We start from the raw sequence: 16,400 nt of genomic DNA, 5'->3' as shown, positions 1-16,400 counted from the left end.
ATGAATGGATTACGACCATTGACAGTGGATATTCACATGGAGCGAATTAGAGGACCCCTCCAAACCATTGAACGAGATGGAGGAGTTAAATTCGAACTCACGGTGCTTTCCCCTAACATCGCTAAGTCCTTGTTGGTTGCACCAGTCAAAGCCATCTTCCACAGATTTTGGTTCGCCAAAGATAATCCCAAGATCAGATGCACTGTTCACGATGGCACTGTTCATACAGGAAGTAACCAGGCTCTAATACAACAGTATTTAAATAGGATAGGGCACAAGGCAATGTTCCTAGAATTAAGGAATAGAAAATAGTAACAGAGAGGAAAAACAAGGAAAAAACTAAAAAAGGAAATATCCTATTAATTTAAATTCTAATTTCCTGATTCTATGGGATCAGATTTCCTAACTTTCCTACAAAATATAACTCACTGCAAGAAGCTAAGGAATTTTCTTGTATTTGGCAACAAGCTTATTGGGTCAATTCTAATCCACTTCAGTTCATTGTCAAAACTAGTGCTCTTACAATTTGGCAGAAAGAATTTTACCAGAACCATTCCACCTTGCTTAGGAAACTTCACTTCTCCGGCCGCTCTATTGTTTGGTGAATACAATTTTCAAGGAAGCATAACTGAAGATCTTGGCCACCTACCAGGCTTGGGGAGATACAATTTTCAAGGTTGCATCCAAGAAACAATGAAGAACGCCAGAATAAGATATTGAGCCTTATTCGAAGACTAAACATAGCCATCAATGTTGCTTCTGCCCTGGATTACCTCCATCATGATTGCGAAACACCTACAGTTCATTGTGATCTAAAGCCACAGACAAGTAATGTTCTTCTTGATGAAGATATGGTTGCTCATGTTGGTGACTTTGGACTAGCAAAGTTCCTTCTTGAAGCATCAGATATGCCTCCAAAAAGCCAAACATTGTCCATTGGGCTAAGGGGTTCTATTGGGTACATTCCTCCAGGTACGAATTTTGATCCCCATATGAGATAAATATTGGCTCATGATTACCATAACTTTTTTTTTTTTGGTTTGTTTTTTACTTCTTAAGCCAAAAGTGAACTTCTTCAAAGTAACTGGTTTAAAAGCATAAATGTGAAAAAAACAGTGCACTTTAATTTCTCCTATTCCATAATTTATTGATTCTCATCACCAACGGATTTGATATCCTAATAAATTTATTGAACTGTAGAATATGGCATGGGAGGCCAAGTTTCTGTACTTGGACATAGCTGTAGCTATGGGATACTCTTGCTGGAAGTGTTCACAGGAAAAAGACCTACCGATGATACGTTCAAAGATGGTTTAAGCATTCACCAATTCATGGCGATGGCTTTTCCTAATCATGTCATGGATATAGTTGATCCTTCGCTGTTCTTTGAAGATGATGATCGTGATGAAAATGAAAATGACATTGAAGAGATAGCAATAATCGATGACAATAACCAAGTCAGTGCTGGTAGCAATGAAAAAGATTGTTTGGTTTGAGTGATGCACATTGGAGTCATGTGCTCCAGGTTTTCACCAGAAGAGCGGATTCTTATGAATGTAAATGAAAGCAATTAGAGAATCATATTTCAAATGCAAGAAGAGTAAGAATATTGATATGTCTTAGCTGTTATCGCAATAGTTTCATCTCTACTAGGCAAGTAAATTTAATATATTGGTTGAATCTATCTTTGAGCTTGTTGGATCACATTCAACTACACTTCTTTGCCCTGAAATAGCACTAAGGAAATAGAGGAAATCTGTTTTTGAGTTCTTAGTCAGTGGCAATTTAATATTACACGTCTATATTGTGTTCTTGAGAACAAATCATAAAATCTCTAGCCTGTGAGTAAAATGTATATGTATAAATGTTACATTCTGAATGAAAATATTAATTCATTTTAGTGCTTTAGTTTGGTCTGATTTCGATCAAAGCTCTAGAAATAAAAAATAAAAACAAAAAAAAAAATCAATATATATATAGGGCTGAAAAAATGATAATGAGATGTATTAAACTTCTTTTTTTTTTTTTGGGTTATTTTTTAGGCTAAATCCAATTACCAAAAAAAATAAAAAAGATGAACAATGCTAGAATGATTCAACAAACTTTAGAGGTTAATAACGTGTTATACACAGAGGTTTAATTAGTTGTAGGGTCTTGTTTACTATGCGTTGATGAAGTTGATCTAATCAAGCACACTTTCTTTTTCCTTTTTTTTAATTTATTTTTTATTTTTTTATTTTTTTAAGAAACAGATAAACAAACTGAAAAACTTATAAAAGTACCTTAAATTTATATCCGGAAAAATAAAAGAATGGACATACTGGAACATTCATATTTGTACTGTAGGTGGATATTATCCGTATTTTTCCAATATGGCATCATTCTTTTCCGCATTAATATTCATATGGAATCTGCATCCTCAGCTCCCAGTTATGGAAATGAATCTGATCATCTAGCTTTACTAGAAGAATAAGATAATCCAAGATCCTTTCGGAATCATGAACTCCTGGAATCATTCCATCCACTTCGCAACTAGGTTGGCATCACATGCAACCCATAAAGCAAACGAGTATTGGTTTTGAACCTGATGGCTTTAAAGCTGGGTTGTTCAGTTTTCACCTTCAATAGGAAATCTCACTTACCTCACAGATTTTCACCTGCAAAACAACAGCTTTCACGGCAAGATTCCTTAAGAAATGGGTCGTCTTCGGCAGCTGCAACATCTTAACTTATCGTACAATTCCTTTGTGAAAGGTTCCAACAAATATAACTCACTGCAAAGTGCTAAGATACTTTATTGTAAGTGGCAACAAACTTACTGGGTCAATTCCAGTCCAGGTCAGTTCATTATTAAAACTGGATCCCAATGAACTGGATTTTAGGAAGAACAATCTTACCGGATCTATCCCAGCTTGGATAAGATATTTCACTTCTCTGTACTCACTTTCACTTCGCCAGAACAATTTCCAAGGAAGCATACCTAAAGATCTTGGCCATCTAAAAACAGTAAGAAATGAATAGGTCTTAGTTGTTAGCTTATCACAATAGCTTCATCTGTACTTGGTAAGTTATTTTAATTTGTATGTAAATGTAATGTATGGCGATTGAAACTTTCTTTTTGCTTGTTCTATCACATTCAACTACACTGTTTTGCCATGAAATAAGTACTTAGAAAACAGGGGAACTCTGTCTTTGGGTCCTTAATAAGTGGCAATTTAATATATATGTCTATGTTGTGTTTTTAACAGACTTTACTCCAGATATTGTCTTGAGCACGCATCATAAAATCTGCTAGCCTGTGATCAATAGAACGTATAAGTTTAAATCTTACATTTTTAATGAAAATATTAATTCATTTCTGTGCTCTTTTGTTTGGTACGATTTCAATTAAAGCTCTAAAAATTAAAAAAAGGAAAAAAAAATTTCAATATATATATATTTAGGGTCTCAATTGAAATAGACAGGGCTAAACAAGATGATAATAAGATGTTTTAAAAAAAAAAAATGAAAGAAAGAAAGAAGATGAATAATGTTTTTGTTCTTTTTTTTTTCTTTTTTCTTTTTTCCGCTTAAATAATGTTAGAACATATAAAAAGAAGATGAATAATGTTAGAACATATATAATTCAGAGAATGTTTCATCGACATCCCTAAGGTTACATCTAATTACAAATCCATCCCTATGATTTTCAAAAAATCAACCACACCACCAGCTGTCACACTCTGTTTAAACTCTGTTACTTTAATCCTATGTGGAATTTTGAATTAGTATTTATGCCCTTGATAATTAATTTATAAAATAATTTGTCAAATAAATATAGATATATATGTTAAAAATATAATTAAAAAAAATTGAAAAGGTGATCATGTAGAGTGAGAACTTTGGCCATACGTTAAAACTTGCCAGTTCATCATCTGAGTTTTTTTTTTTTTTTTTTTTTTTTTCAGTTTTTTCTTTTTAAACAGTTCAGTTTATGGAACTCATAATCTCTTTCTCCCTACACTTCAATTTTAGTCTCTCTTTCCCTTCAATCCATACAAATAAAAGTATTCCAAAAACTGATGAACTAGTGAAATATAAGTGATTCAAATCCGCCAAAGAAAATAGATTATTCCAATTAATCTGTTTATTTTCGTTCCAAGAGGTTGAAGCTTTGAGTACTTTGTTATGTTACGCAAATATTACTCTTCATCTAGTGTTGATTTTCTGGGGGAAAAAAAAAAATTCGGCAATGTTTGCTGCTGGTTAGACATAGGGGAAAGAAAAGTAAAAGTCCCCCAAAAAAAAAAAGGAGGAAACCCATTTCCTGAAATCCTTTGAAGGGCTTCCAGAATTGAAGAAATCTATAAAACTGTAGTTGCAGAGAAAGAGGTCAGGGTTTCTGAAAATTCTAATTTTGGGGCCTGACGAAAGTGAGAGAGGAAGAGTTACAAAGAAAAAGTTAGAAGAGAGAAGATTTTTACTTAAAAAAACAGAAAAATGGAAATTCAAACAATAAGCTGGCCAAGATTTCTAAAAGGTGGCATTAAGGAGGAGGACAGTGAAAATTTCTACTTTATGAGTTAATTTTAACGGAAAGTACCTGAGGAGATAGGGGATGTGTTTGATTTTTTTTGAAACCACAGGGATGGATTTGGAATTAGTTGAAACCTTGGGGTATTGATGAAATATTCCCTATAATTCAACAATTTTAGAGGTTTATATCGTATTATATGTCGAAGTTCAATTAATTGTACGCCTTGTGTTATTATGCTTTGTTGTAGTTGACCTAATCAAAAACATTTTCTTTTTCTTTTCTTGTGAAACAATCAAACAACATGAGAAACTTAGAAAAGTCATTGGCAGTAGTTGATATTTTCCCTCCATAAGCAAATTTCATTAGACATTCAATACCATCTAGAGCTCCTTATTTTCTTCAATGGGGTCCTACAAATATATTGACACTTTTTAATGCTTCTATCTTCTTGCAAAACAAACTGGCATCTTTGCTGTATATGAAATCTATATCCCCAAACAAAAAAAGAAAAAAAAATTTATATCATGAAGTATTCATATTTAAATTTTAGGTGGATGTTATCCGCATCCCTTCCATGTGGGATCATTCTTTTATGCATGAACGTTCATATGGAATCTGCATCCTCAGCTCCCAGTCATGGAAATGAAACTGATCGCCTAGCTTTACAAGACCTGAAGAATTAGATAATCCAAGATCCCCTCGTAATCATGAACTTCTGGAACCATTCCATCCATTTCTGCAACTGGGTTGGCATTACATGCAACACATCAAGCCAACAAGTAATGGTTTTGAACCTCAAGTCTCTACAGCTGGCTGGTTCTATCCCACCTTCAATAGGAAATCTCACTTACCTAACTGGAATCAACCTGATGAACAACAGTTTTCATGGTGAAATTCCTCAAGAGATGGGTCATCTTCTGCAACTGCAGCTTCTTAACTTATCGTACAATTCCTTCGGCAGTAAGATTCCAACACATATAATGCACTGCAAAGAACTAAGATATTTTCTTGTATCTGGCAACAAGCTTAGCGGGTCAATTCCAGTCCAGTTCAATTCATTGTCAAAACTGGCGCACTTGGATCTTAGCAGGAACAATCTTACTGGAACTATCCCAGCTTGGATAGGAAATTTCACTTTTCTGTACTCACTTTCACTACACCAAAACAATTTTCAAGGAAGCATACCTAAAGATCTTGGCCATCTAACAAGCTTGGGGAGATTCGAACTCGTTGAAAATAATCTCTCTGGTATTTCTTCCTCTTTCAATTTATAATATTTCTTCCATGTTTGATTTCCATTTTACTGATAACCAGCTGCATGGAAACCTACCACCAGACGTTGGCTGTACTCTTCCCAATCTCAAAGTATTTGCCGGTGCAGTAAACAAACTTACAGGCCCTATTCCAATATCATTGTCAAATTGTTCTGCACTTGAGATGCTTGATTTTTCTCAAAATTATCTCACTGGTTCAGTCCTTGAAACACTAGGGAGCTTGCAAAAAGTGTGTAGGATAAATTTTGAGATCAATAGGCTGGGATATGGAAAAGTTGGTGACCTGAATTTTCTCACTTCTTTTCCCAATTGTACTATTCTAGAGGTGTTAGGTATGGGTACCAATTATTTTGGAGAAAAACTCCCTCTTCCATAGCCAACCTTTCATCCTATTTGTGCATATTTACTATTAGGGATAACTCCATAAATGGAAATATTCCAAAAGGGATTGAAAACCTTGTTAACTTGACCCTTTTGGGATTGGAACATAACCAGTTAAGAGGTAGTGTCCCTGAAGCAATAGGGAAGTTTCACAAGCTACAGGAACTTTACTTAAGAGGAAATAAGTTTTCTGGGTCAATACTCTTTTCCTTGGGTAACTTGACTTCATTGACCGTTCTCTTTTTGGAGGAAAACGGGTTTGAGGGAAGCAAACCTCAAAGTCTTGGAAACTGCACATATTTGATGACCCTTAACCTTTCCAGTAACAGTCTCAGTGGTAACATTCCCAGAGAGGTTATTGGTCTTTCTTCCCTTTCAGTATCTTTGCCACTGTCTCATAATTCCTTAACCTGTTCCTTACCATCTGAAGTGGGTGTAAATCTTGAGGAGTTGGATTTATCAGAAAACAAGTTATCAGGTGATTTGCCTAGCAATCTTGGAAAATGTATTAGATTGGAACGCCTGCATTTGGAGGGCAATGAATTTGAAGGTGCAATCCCTCAGACTCTGGAAAGTCTAAGAGGTTTGGATGAAATGGATCTTTCCCGCAATAACTTATCTGGGTTGATTCCAAAATTTCTTGAACTTTCAACTCTTAAATTTCTCAATCTTTCTTATAATAATTGTGAGGGTGAATTGCCAAGTGAAGGGATTTTTACAAATGCTACTGCAGTTTCAGTTCTTGCAAATGATAAGCTCTGTGGTGGCATCGTGAAACTGTTTTTGACTCCATGCCTCAAGGAAAAGCACAATTCAATAAGAAAATTATTTTCTCAGAAGGTTGTAGTCCCAGTAACTTGTGCTGCTGTATTGTTAGCAGTTATATTGAGTATTTTGGTTGGTCATTCCATACGGAGGCCTGTTACAAAATCTTTTACAGATGATTGGCAATCGAGTATGTCTTACTGAGATCTTTTTGAATGCACAGATGGGTTCTCTGAGAACAATCTGATCGGTGCAGGTAGTTTTGGTTCCGTCTATAAAGGAATTCTTTCTAGAGATAAAAAAATAGTTGCGATTAAGGTATTAAACCTTCAGCAACAAGGAGCTTCCAAAAGCTTCCTTAATGAGTGCAATGCTTTGAGAAGCATAAGACATCATAATCTTCTTAAAATCATTTCTGCCTGCTCAAGCATTGACCATCAAGGAAATGACTTCAAAAGTCTAGTTTTCGAGTTCATGGCCAATGGAAGTTTGGAGAAGTGGCTGCATCAAAGAGATGACGAAGAATGCCAGAATAAGAGGTTGAGCCTTATCCAGAGACTGAACATAGCCACTGATTGATGCGAATCCACCCAAGCTTGCACAACCGACAACTCAATGGGGTACTGATCCTATACGGATAAAGACTGGACCGATCACTAGGGTTCAAGCTAAGAGGTTTAAGGACAACCTTGCTGCCTTTATCTAGAATGTAATTCATTCTTAAAAGGGTTTGTCCATACTTGAAGATAAAAGACCTGTTTTAAGCATTCAAGTGGTGGAGGCTGATACATCGGACATTTTATATCGGACACCCATACATCGGTCACCCATGCCTCGGACATCTGACCTCGGACTTTGGACAACAGATATAACTTAGTTGGGACATCAAGCAGACATAAGTTAGCTCGGACAGACATAAATTAGCTCAGACATCAGACATAAGTTAGCTTAGTTGTCAAACTAGTCAACTCATTTTCTAATTTGCATTTGACTTTTTTTTTTTGGGTTTTTATTTATTTATTTGCTGGACAAATAAGTTTAGGAAAGTTATTATTTTATTATTTTCATTGTAAATTAATTAATTCCTACTTCAAAGTAAGGGAATTAATTAATCCAAATTAGATTAGGAAAGGATGTGAAATTAGTTAATTTCCTAATTGGATTCTATGTTGGCCGAAATTTTCTAATCCTTTTAGGGTTTTATTTTGTTCATTCAAAGCCTATTTAAAGGCTTATTTTCAATGAGAAAAGGGAAGCTTGAATTTTATACAGAAAATTATTTGTGAGATTGAATTCTCTTTGTTCTTTTGAACACCTACAACACTATTAGTGAATGAGTGTTTTAGTTTGACTTATCAATAGGCCTTCCATCACCTATTGTGGCGTCTTCATTATATACCAATATTTCTAATCACAGGTTGGTTAGGGGTCAAGGTGACCATTAGAACTTGAACATAATTAGATCCAGGCTAATATAATACGGGTTTAGGAGCAGGTCGTCCTAGGCTCGTATCATTTAGTATCAGAGCCAAATTTTGTTCAGGTTTGATCTATCTTTATTTGCTTTATTTGCTTTTGTGTTATTCTATAATTTTAGCTTTAAGTTAAGGTTGCATCCATCCCATACACGTTCTGCATCTTAAAATAAAAAATAAAAATAAAAAATTCATTCCTAGTTGAATTAGGATTTCCTAGTTTTACTGTATTTTTTTTGTTTCTTAGTTTGTTGGTTGTCTTTCATCATTGTTCTTTTAATTTGGTTATTGTTGATTTATATTTGCTGTTATAGTCTTAAATATTTGCATTCATCTATTAAAAAAAAAAAAGAGTTTGCGGCAACATTTAAGAGGAAAAAAAAAAACACACAATTCAAATTTTTGATTGGGAGGTCATGGGTTTGGTGTTTGTTTTGCAGTTGGAATTGCAATTTTGGTAATTATTCTTGCTATTGAATTTTTTTATGTTCTGTGAGTGAGGAAAAAAAAAAAAAAAAAGAGGTAAAGCCAAATTAAAAAAAAAAATATTCGGTTTGCTGAAAATTGGTGTTGATTTGTTTGCTGGAAATTTGTTAGAGCTGCTGGTTTGTGATTATTTATTCAATATTTGAGTTGCTGGAGAATTATGTTTGCTGCTGGATATTTGGAATTTTGGGTGTTTAAATTATTTGGATTAAAATTAGTTAAAGAAATTGATACAAAAAAAACTTGAATTACAAGAACAACAATCAACACTATTCTATATTTTTGTTCGATTTGATTCTTGTTCGTATTTGAATTTCTTTTTCTAGAATTTTATTCTTGAACTCATAATCTATTACCATCTGCTCCAGTTCTTCAAAATTCCAAAGTTTTCTCATTAATTTGCTTTATTTTACCTAGAAAAGCCAAAACTAGGTTTTGTTGAATTCTTTCGGTATTGCCTACTTTTAGCTACTGTTTTATTGATAAGTTTAATTAAAACACACTTGTAATCTAATTGCTGTGTTGAGAGTGTTTTAATTAGAACTTTGAGATAATTCTTTGAGTGGAAAAAGACAAGAGAGTGTGAGCTTAAAAGAGGGTAAAAGTCAAAACTAGTGTGCAAACACGAGTGTCAAGACATTGTTTGAGTGAAACACATGAGGGAGTGAATATTGTGAGGATTTATTTTATTTTTGCAGTATTTTACTAACATGGCCAATTCTAGAATAAGAAGAGGAGACGCACCATTGAGAATTAATGAAGAGGAGTCCGTAGGATTTCATGGTGATCCACGAGCTACCGGGAGTGGTGAGCAAACGGAATTGAAAGCTGTTTTGGAACAATTATAGCGGGTGAGTGCTCAAGTTGAGCACATGAATCAAAGGGTGGGAAGGCTTGAAGTTTCCCAAGGAATTCCGAACATAAGAAATAGGTAAGAATTCCATGAAGGTCGAGGTCGAGGACGAGGAGGCTATGAGAGACCGAGAGAGGAATTTGAGGAGGAGAATTTCAGTGGAGACTTTGAGGAAGGCATGGACGAAACCTTTGCTGTCCAAGAGAGAACTGGCCGTGGAAGGTATATGAAGGAAGAAACAGATGACAATCTTAGCAATATCAAGATCAACATCCCACGATTCATGGGAAAAAGTGATCCCGGGGCATATTTGGAGTGGGAAGAAAAGATGGAGATGATATTCGACTGCCATAATTATCCGGAGGGTAAGAAGGTGAAGTTGGTAGCAATGGAGTTTGGCCATTATGCACTCCAATGGTGGACAAATGAGCAAGGCACCCGAAGGAGAGTTGGTGATGACTTGATCACAACATTGCGATAAATGAAAGGAGCTATGAGAAAGCGGTGTGCCATCACATTACCATAGGTTACTGCATCAAATGCTTCAATCTTTGTCTCAAGGAAGTAGGTCCGTGGAGGATTATTACAAAGAGATGGAGATGCTCATGATGGGGCTGAATATGAATGAGGATAGGGAGTAAACAATGGTGAGATTTCTTGGTGGTTTGAACCGTGACATTGCCAACCAGCTTGAATTGCAACAATACTTGGAGTTTGAGGACATGTTGCATGTAGCCATTAAGCTTGAACACCAATTCAAGAGGAGGGAAGTAGGACCACAGCTTGGAGGTGTTTCCAGCAGTGGGAGATTCAATTCAAGTGGCTGGAGAAACAATTCAGCTAATGAAATCAAACAAAAATCGAAAGCTGGAGAAGAAAGTACCAACCGGTCAAAAAGGGAGGCCAAGACCGAATCTGTCCAAGCACTTAGAGGTGAGATAAAATCTGATCCTAAACCTCAAAAATCCAGAGAAATTATTTGTTTTAAGTGCCAAGGAAGAGGACACATAGCCAACCAATGACCAAATGGAAGAATCATGGTATTAAAGGGTGATGGTGAGGTGGAATATGCAAGTGAAGAAAGTGAAGCTGAAACCAAGCAAGAGGAGGAATGCAATGATGTTGAAGCTGAACCAGTAGACACATCTAATGCCGAGTCGAGCTTGGTTTCAAGGAGAGTACTTGCTGTCTACAAAGATGAAGAGCAGATACAAAGAGAAAACATCTTCCACATTCGCTACGAAATACAAGGTAAGATTTGTAGCATGATTATAGGTAGTGGGAGTTGTACCAACGTGATAAGTAATCTTGTAGTTGATAAATTAGGCTTGAAAACAATTAAACATCCAGAACCCTATATGTTTACAATGGTTAAACGATAGTGGTGAGATGAGGGTAAATAAGCAAGCCAAAGTCAAATTTAATATAGGGAGGTATGAGGATGTTGTCTTGTGTGACATTGTACTAATGCATGCCGGACATATTTTACTAGGTAGACCATGGTAATTTGACAAAGATGCTACTCATTTTTGTTGAGAAAATAGTGTTGTTTTCAGGTTTAAAAGGAAGAAAATCAAGCTGAAACCATTAACTCCCAAGGAGGTCTACATAGATCAACTACAAATGCAACAAATGAGGGAGGCCGAAAAACTCAAGGAGAAAACAAGTATGGCGCCAACGGCTTCACCATCCTTTCAAGAAGGTGAGATTGAGGTTGTTGATCAAGGTAAGCTTTCTAAAACCCAAATCAAGTGGAAAAACCAAGAGAAAGCCAAGAAGGGGGTAAGAAAAGAGAGCAAACCCGAGAGCACCAAAAATCTGGAAATTTCCACCAATGAGAGCCAAACTGAGGGAAGAAAAAGAAAAGAAAGAAAAGAGACAAAAAACCAGAATTTTTTTTTTAAGTTTTGGGGATATTAATAAGGCTATTGAATGTATGAAACCCTTGCTGGTCATGATATATAAAGAAAATTATTTTAATAATCAAACTAACTTTGAAGAACTTGAATTACAAAGTTCAATGATTTCTCTTTTGAAGGAATTTGGAGATGTTTTCCCGAATGAGATTCCAAGTGGACTACCACCTATTCGAGGGATAGAACATCAAATTGACTTTGTCCCAGGGGCTGCTATACCAAATAGACCAGCATATAGAAGCAATCCCGAAGAAACAAAGGAGTTGCAAAAACAGGTAAGTGACTTGCTTGATAAAGGATACATTCGTGAGAGTTTAAGTCCATGTGTTGTTCCTGTTTTGTTGGTACCTAAAAAGGATGGTTCTTGGAGAATGTGTGTTGATTGTAGGGCTATAAATAACATCACCATTAAATATAGACATCCCATTCCTAGGTTAGATGATATGCTTGATGAGTTGCATGGTGCTTGCATGTTTACTAAAATTGATCTTAGGAATGGTTATCATCAAATTAGAATGAAAGAAGGTGATGAATGGAAAACCGCATTTAAAACTAAATATGGGATGTATGAATGGTTAGTTATGCCTTTTGGATTATCTAATGCACCTAGTACTTTCATGAGGCTTATAAATCATGTAATGCGTCCATTTATTGGTAAATTTATGGTTGTTTATTTTGATGATATTTTGGTGTATAGCCAAAACTTGGATGAGCATGTGGATCAACTTAGGCAAGTTTTGCAAGTTCTTAGAAAGGAAATATTGTTTGCTAACATGAGCAAGTGTGATTTTTTGCAAAGATGAGCTTGTTTTTCTAGGATTTGTAGTAAGTGCTGCAGGAATCAAAGTGGATCAAGCTAAAGTGCAAGCAATCAAAGAGTGGCCGGTTCCTACAACAATCACCCAAGTGAGGAGTTTCCATGGCTCAGTAAGTTTTCATAGAAGATTTGTCAAGGATTTTAGCACCATAGCTGCACCTTTGAATGAAGTTGTCAAGAAGAATGTTGGCTTTAAATGGGGGAAAGTACCAAAAAAATCTTTTAATTTGTTGAAAGAAAAATTGTGTAATGCACCTTTATTAGTTTTGCCAAATTTTTCTAAGACTTTTGAAATTGAATGTGATGCTTCGGGTGTAGGTATTGGAGCTGTCTTAATGCAAGAAGGAAGACCCATAGCCTACTTTAGTGAAAAATTAAATGGAGCTGCACTAAACTACTCGACATATGACAAGGAGATGTAAGCTTTGGTGAGGGCTTTGGAGACGTGTCAGCATTATCTCATGCCAAAGGAGTTTGTGATTCATACGGATTATGAGTCTTTGAAGCATATTAAGGGTCAAGGAAAGCTCAACCGAACGCATGCCAAGTGGATTGAATTTATTGAAGCCTTTCCATATGTGATCCGCTACAAAAAAGATAAGAAAAATGTGGTTACCGATGCATTATAGCGAAGGTATGTACTTTTTTCTACCTTAGATGCTAGATTGCTTGGATTTGAACAATTGAAAGAACTTTATGAGCATGATAGTGACTTTGGAGAAATTTTTAGAACGTGTTTGAAACATGGATTTAATAAATTTTATATATTTGAGGGATATTTGTTTAAGGAAAACAAACTTTGTGTGCCTAATTGTAGCATTAGGGAATTATTGGTTCGAGAAGGACATGGGGTGGTTTAATGGGTCATTTTGGTGTTTTTAGTGGCCTAACATGAGAAGCGATGTTGAGAGAATTTGTGAAAGATGTTTGAAGTGCCGAAAAACAAAATCAACATTGAAGCCGCATGGATTGTACAAGCCTTTACCGATTCCTACCTATCCTTGGGTAGATTTGTCTATGGATTTTATTCTTGGTTTGCCTAGGTCAAGGACAGCTAAGGATTCAATATTTGTTGTAGTAGATAGGTTTTCTAAGATGGCACATTTTATTGCATGTAATAAAACTGATGATGCATCCAATGTTGCTAATTTATTTTTCAAGGAAATTGTGAGATTGCATGGAATGCCAAGAACTATTATTTCGGATAGGGATGCTAAGTTCTTAAGTTATTTTTGGAAAAATTTTTGGGCTAAGTTAGGTACTAAGCTTTTATTTTCAACTACTTGTCATCCACAAATTGATGGACAAACCGAAGTAGTGAATAGAACTTTGTCAGCATTGTTGAGAGCATTAATTAGTCGAAATTTGAGAACTTGGGAGGATTGTTTGCCACATGTTGAATTTGCTTATAATAGGTCTTTGCATTCAGCAACTAAATTTACTCCTTTTGAAATTATTTATGGTTTTAATCATTTGACTCCATTAGATCTAACACCTTTACCTTTAAGTGAACGTGCTAATCTAGATGGGAAACAAAAAGCTGATTTTGTTAAGCAGAGTCATGAAAAAACTAAGGCAAATATTGAGAGGAGGACCGAGCAATATGCAAGGAATGCTAACCAAGGCCGAAAACAGGTTGTTTTTGAACATGGGGATTAGGTTTGGTTACACTTGAGAAAGGAGAGGTTTCTCGAACAGTGGAAATCAAAATTGATGCCGAGAGGCAATGGACCTTTTCAAGTTTTGGAGCGGATAAATGACAATGCTTACAAACTTGATTTACTATGTGAGTATAATGTTAATGCTACATTCAATGTTGCTGATTTGTCTCCTTTGCTGCAGGTGATGATTTTGATTTGAGGGCAAATCCTTTTCAAGAGGAGGGGAATGATACGAATCCGCCCGAGCTCTCACAACCGACAACTCACTGGGGTACTGATCCGACATGGATGAAGACTGGATCGATCACTAGGGCTCAAGCTAAGAGGTTTAAGGACAACCTTGCTGCCTTTATCCAGAAGGTAATTCATTCTCAAAAGGGCTTGTCCATACCTGAAGATAAAAGACTTGTTTTAAGCATCAAAGTGGTGGAGGCTGATACATCGGACATTTTATATCAGACACCCATACATCAGACATTTTATATTGGACACCCATGCCTCGGACATCTGACCTCGGACTTCGGACACCATACATAACTTATTTCAGACATCAGGCAGACGTAAATTAGCTCAGACATCAGGCAGACATAAATTAGCTCAGACATTAGATATAAGTCAGCTTAGTTGTCAAACTAGTCAACTCATTTTCTAATTTGCGTTTGACTTTTTTTTTTTGGGTTTTTATTTATTTATTTGCTGGACAAATAAGTTTAGAAAAGTTATTATTTTATTATTTTCATTGTAAATTAATTAATTCCTACTTCAAAATAAGGAAATTAATTAATCCAAATAAGATTAGGAAAGGATGTGAAACTAGTTAATTTCCTAATTGGATTCTATGTTGGCCGAAATTTTCTAATCCTTTTAGGGTTTTATTTTGTTCATTCAAAGCCTATTTAAAGGCTTATTTTCAATGAGAAAAGGGAAGCTTGAATTTTATACAGAAAATCATTTGTGAGATTGAATTCTCTTTGTTCTTTTGAACACCTACAACACCATTAGTGAATGAGTGTTTTAGTTTGACTTATCAATAGGCCTTCCATCACCTATTGTGGCGTCTTCATCATATACCAAGATTTCTAATCACAGGTTGGTTAGGGGTCAAGATGACCATTAGAACTTGAACATAATTAGATCTAAGCTAATATAATATGGGTTTAGGAGCAGGTCGTCCTAGGTTCGTATCACTGATGCTGCTTTTGCTTTGGATTATCTCCATAACGATTGTGAAACACCTATAGTTCATTGTGATCTAAAGCCAAGTAATGTTCTTCTTGATGAAGATATGGTTTCCCATGTTTGTGACTTTGGACTCGCAAAGTTCCTCTTTGAAGCATCAAATATTCCCTCAGAAAACCAAACGATGTGTACTTTGCTAGGGGGTTCTATTGGGTATATTCCTCCAGGTATAAATCTTAGCTCTTGATTACCATAACATTTTATTTCTTAAACCAAAAGCATATGTTTAAGAAGTTACTGACCCAAAAGGAGTAATGTGTGAAAAAACAATAATGCACTCACATTTCAACTACTACTTAATTTATTGATTCTTAGCACATATGGACTTGACATCGTAATGAATTTATTGAACTGTAGAATATGGCATGGGAGGCCAAGTTTCCATACTTGGAGATATCTATAGCTATGGGATACTCTTGCTAGAGTTGTTCACAGGAAAAAGACCCACTGATGATATGTTCAAAGATGGTCTAAGCATTCACCAATTCGTTGCAATGGCTTTGCCCAAACATGTCATGGATATAGTCGATCCGTCTTTGCTCTTTGAAGATGATGATGGTGAGGAAAATGAAAATGACATTGACGAGACTGAAATCATTGAAGTCAATTGCCAAGTCAAGGCTGGAAGAAGAACAAATGATTGCTTGGTTTCAGTGATGCAAATTGGAGTCATGTGCTCAAAATTCTTACCAGGAGAGCGAATGCTTATGAATGCGGTTGTCAACAAAATGCAAGCAATTAGAGAATCATATCTCAATTCCTAGAAGAATAAAGAATATGAATAGGTTTTAGTTGTTACCTTATCAAAATAGCTTCATCTTTATAAGAATATGAATTTGCATTTAAATATATAAATATCTCAAATCCAAGAAGACTAAAGAATAAAAATATGAATTTCCATGTAAATATATAAATATAATGGTTGGATTTTTATGCATTCTTTACTTTTACTTGTTCTATCGCATTCAACTACACTATTCTTTCACCCAAAAAAAAAAAAAATACACTGCTTTTGCA

General features: G+C 35.4%; 1 protein-coding gene across 1 annotated transcript; it reads left to right on the top strand.

Annotated features, from left to right (window-relative positions):
• LOC107430763 (receptor kinase-like protein Xa21) lies at positions 1-16,147 on the top strand. The gene is made up of 6 exons (XM_060817875.1): positions 1-254; positions 653-972; positions 1,201-1,401; positions 7,277-7,505; positions 15,330-15,550; positions 15,741-16,147. The coding sequence occupies exons 1-6, from the start codon at positions 1-3 to the stop codon at positions 16,145-16,147; spliced, it is 1,632 nt and encodes a 543-aa protein (XP_060673858.1).
• The last annotated feature ends 253 nt before the right edge of the window (positions 16,148-16,400 follow it).

This window comes from Ziziphus jujuba, chromosome 6 (genome assembly GCF_031755915.1).
Source record: "Ziziphus jujuba cultivar Dongzao chromosome 6, ASM3175591v1".
In the NCBI taxonomy this organism is placed as follows: Eukaryota; Viridiplantae; Streptophyta; class Magnoliopsida; order Rosales; family Rhamnaceae; genus Ziziphus; species Ziziphus jujuba.
The sequence above is the reverse complement of the archived record's forward strand: the minus strand, read 5'-3'. Positions and strand labels throughout refer to the sequence as shown.

Coding starts and splice junctions, on each gene's coding strand:
- LOC107430763 (XM_060817875.1), top strand. CDS start 1: ATGAATGGATTACGACCATTGACAGTGGATATTCACATGGAGCGAATT. Junction 1,402..7,276: donor GTTCTTTGAAGATGATGATC/GTGATGAAAATG, acceptor TTCAGCAACAAG/GAGCTTCCAAAAGCTTCCTT. Junction 15,551..15,740: donor TATTGGGTATATTCCTCCAG/GTATAAATCTTA, acceptor ATTGAACTGTAG/AATATGGCATGGGAGGCCAA.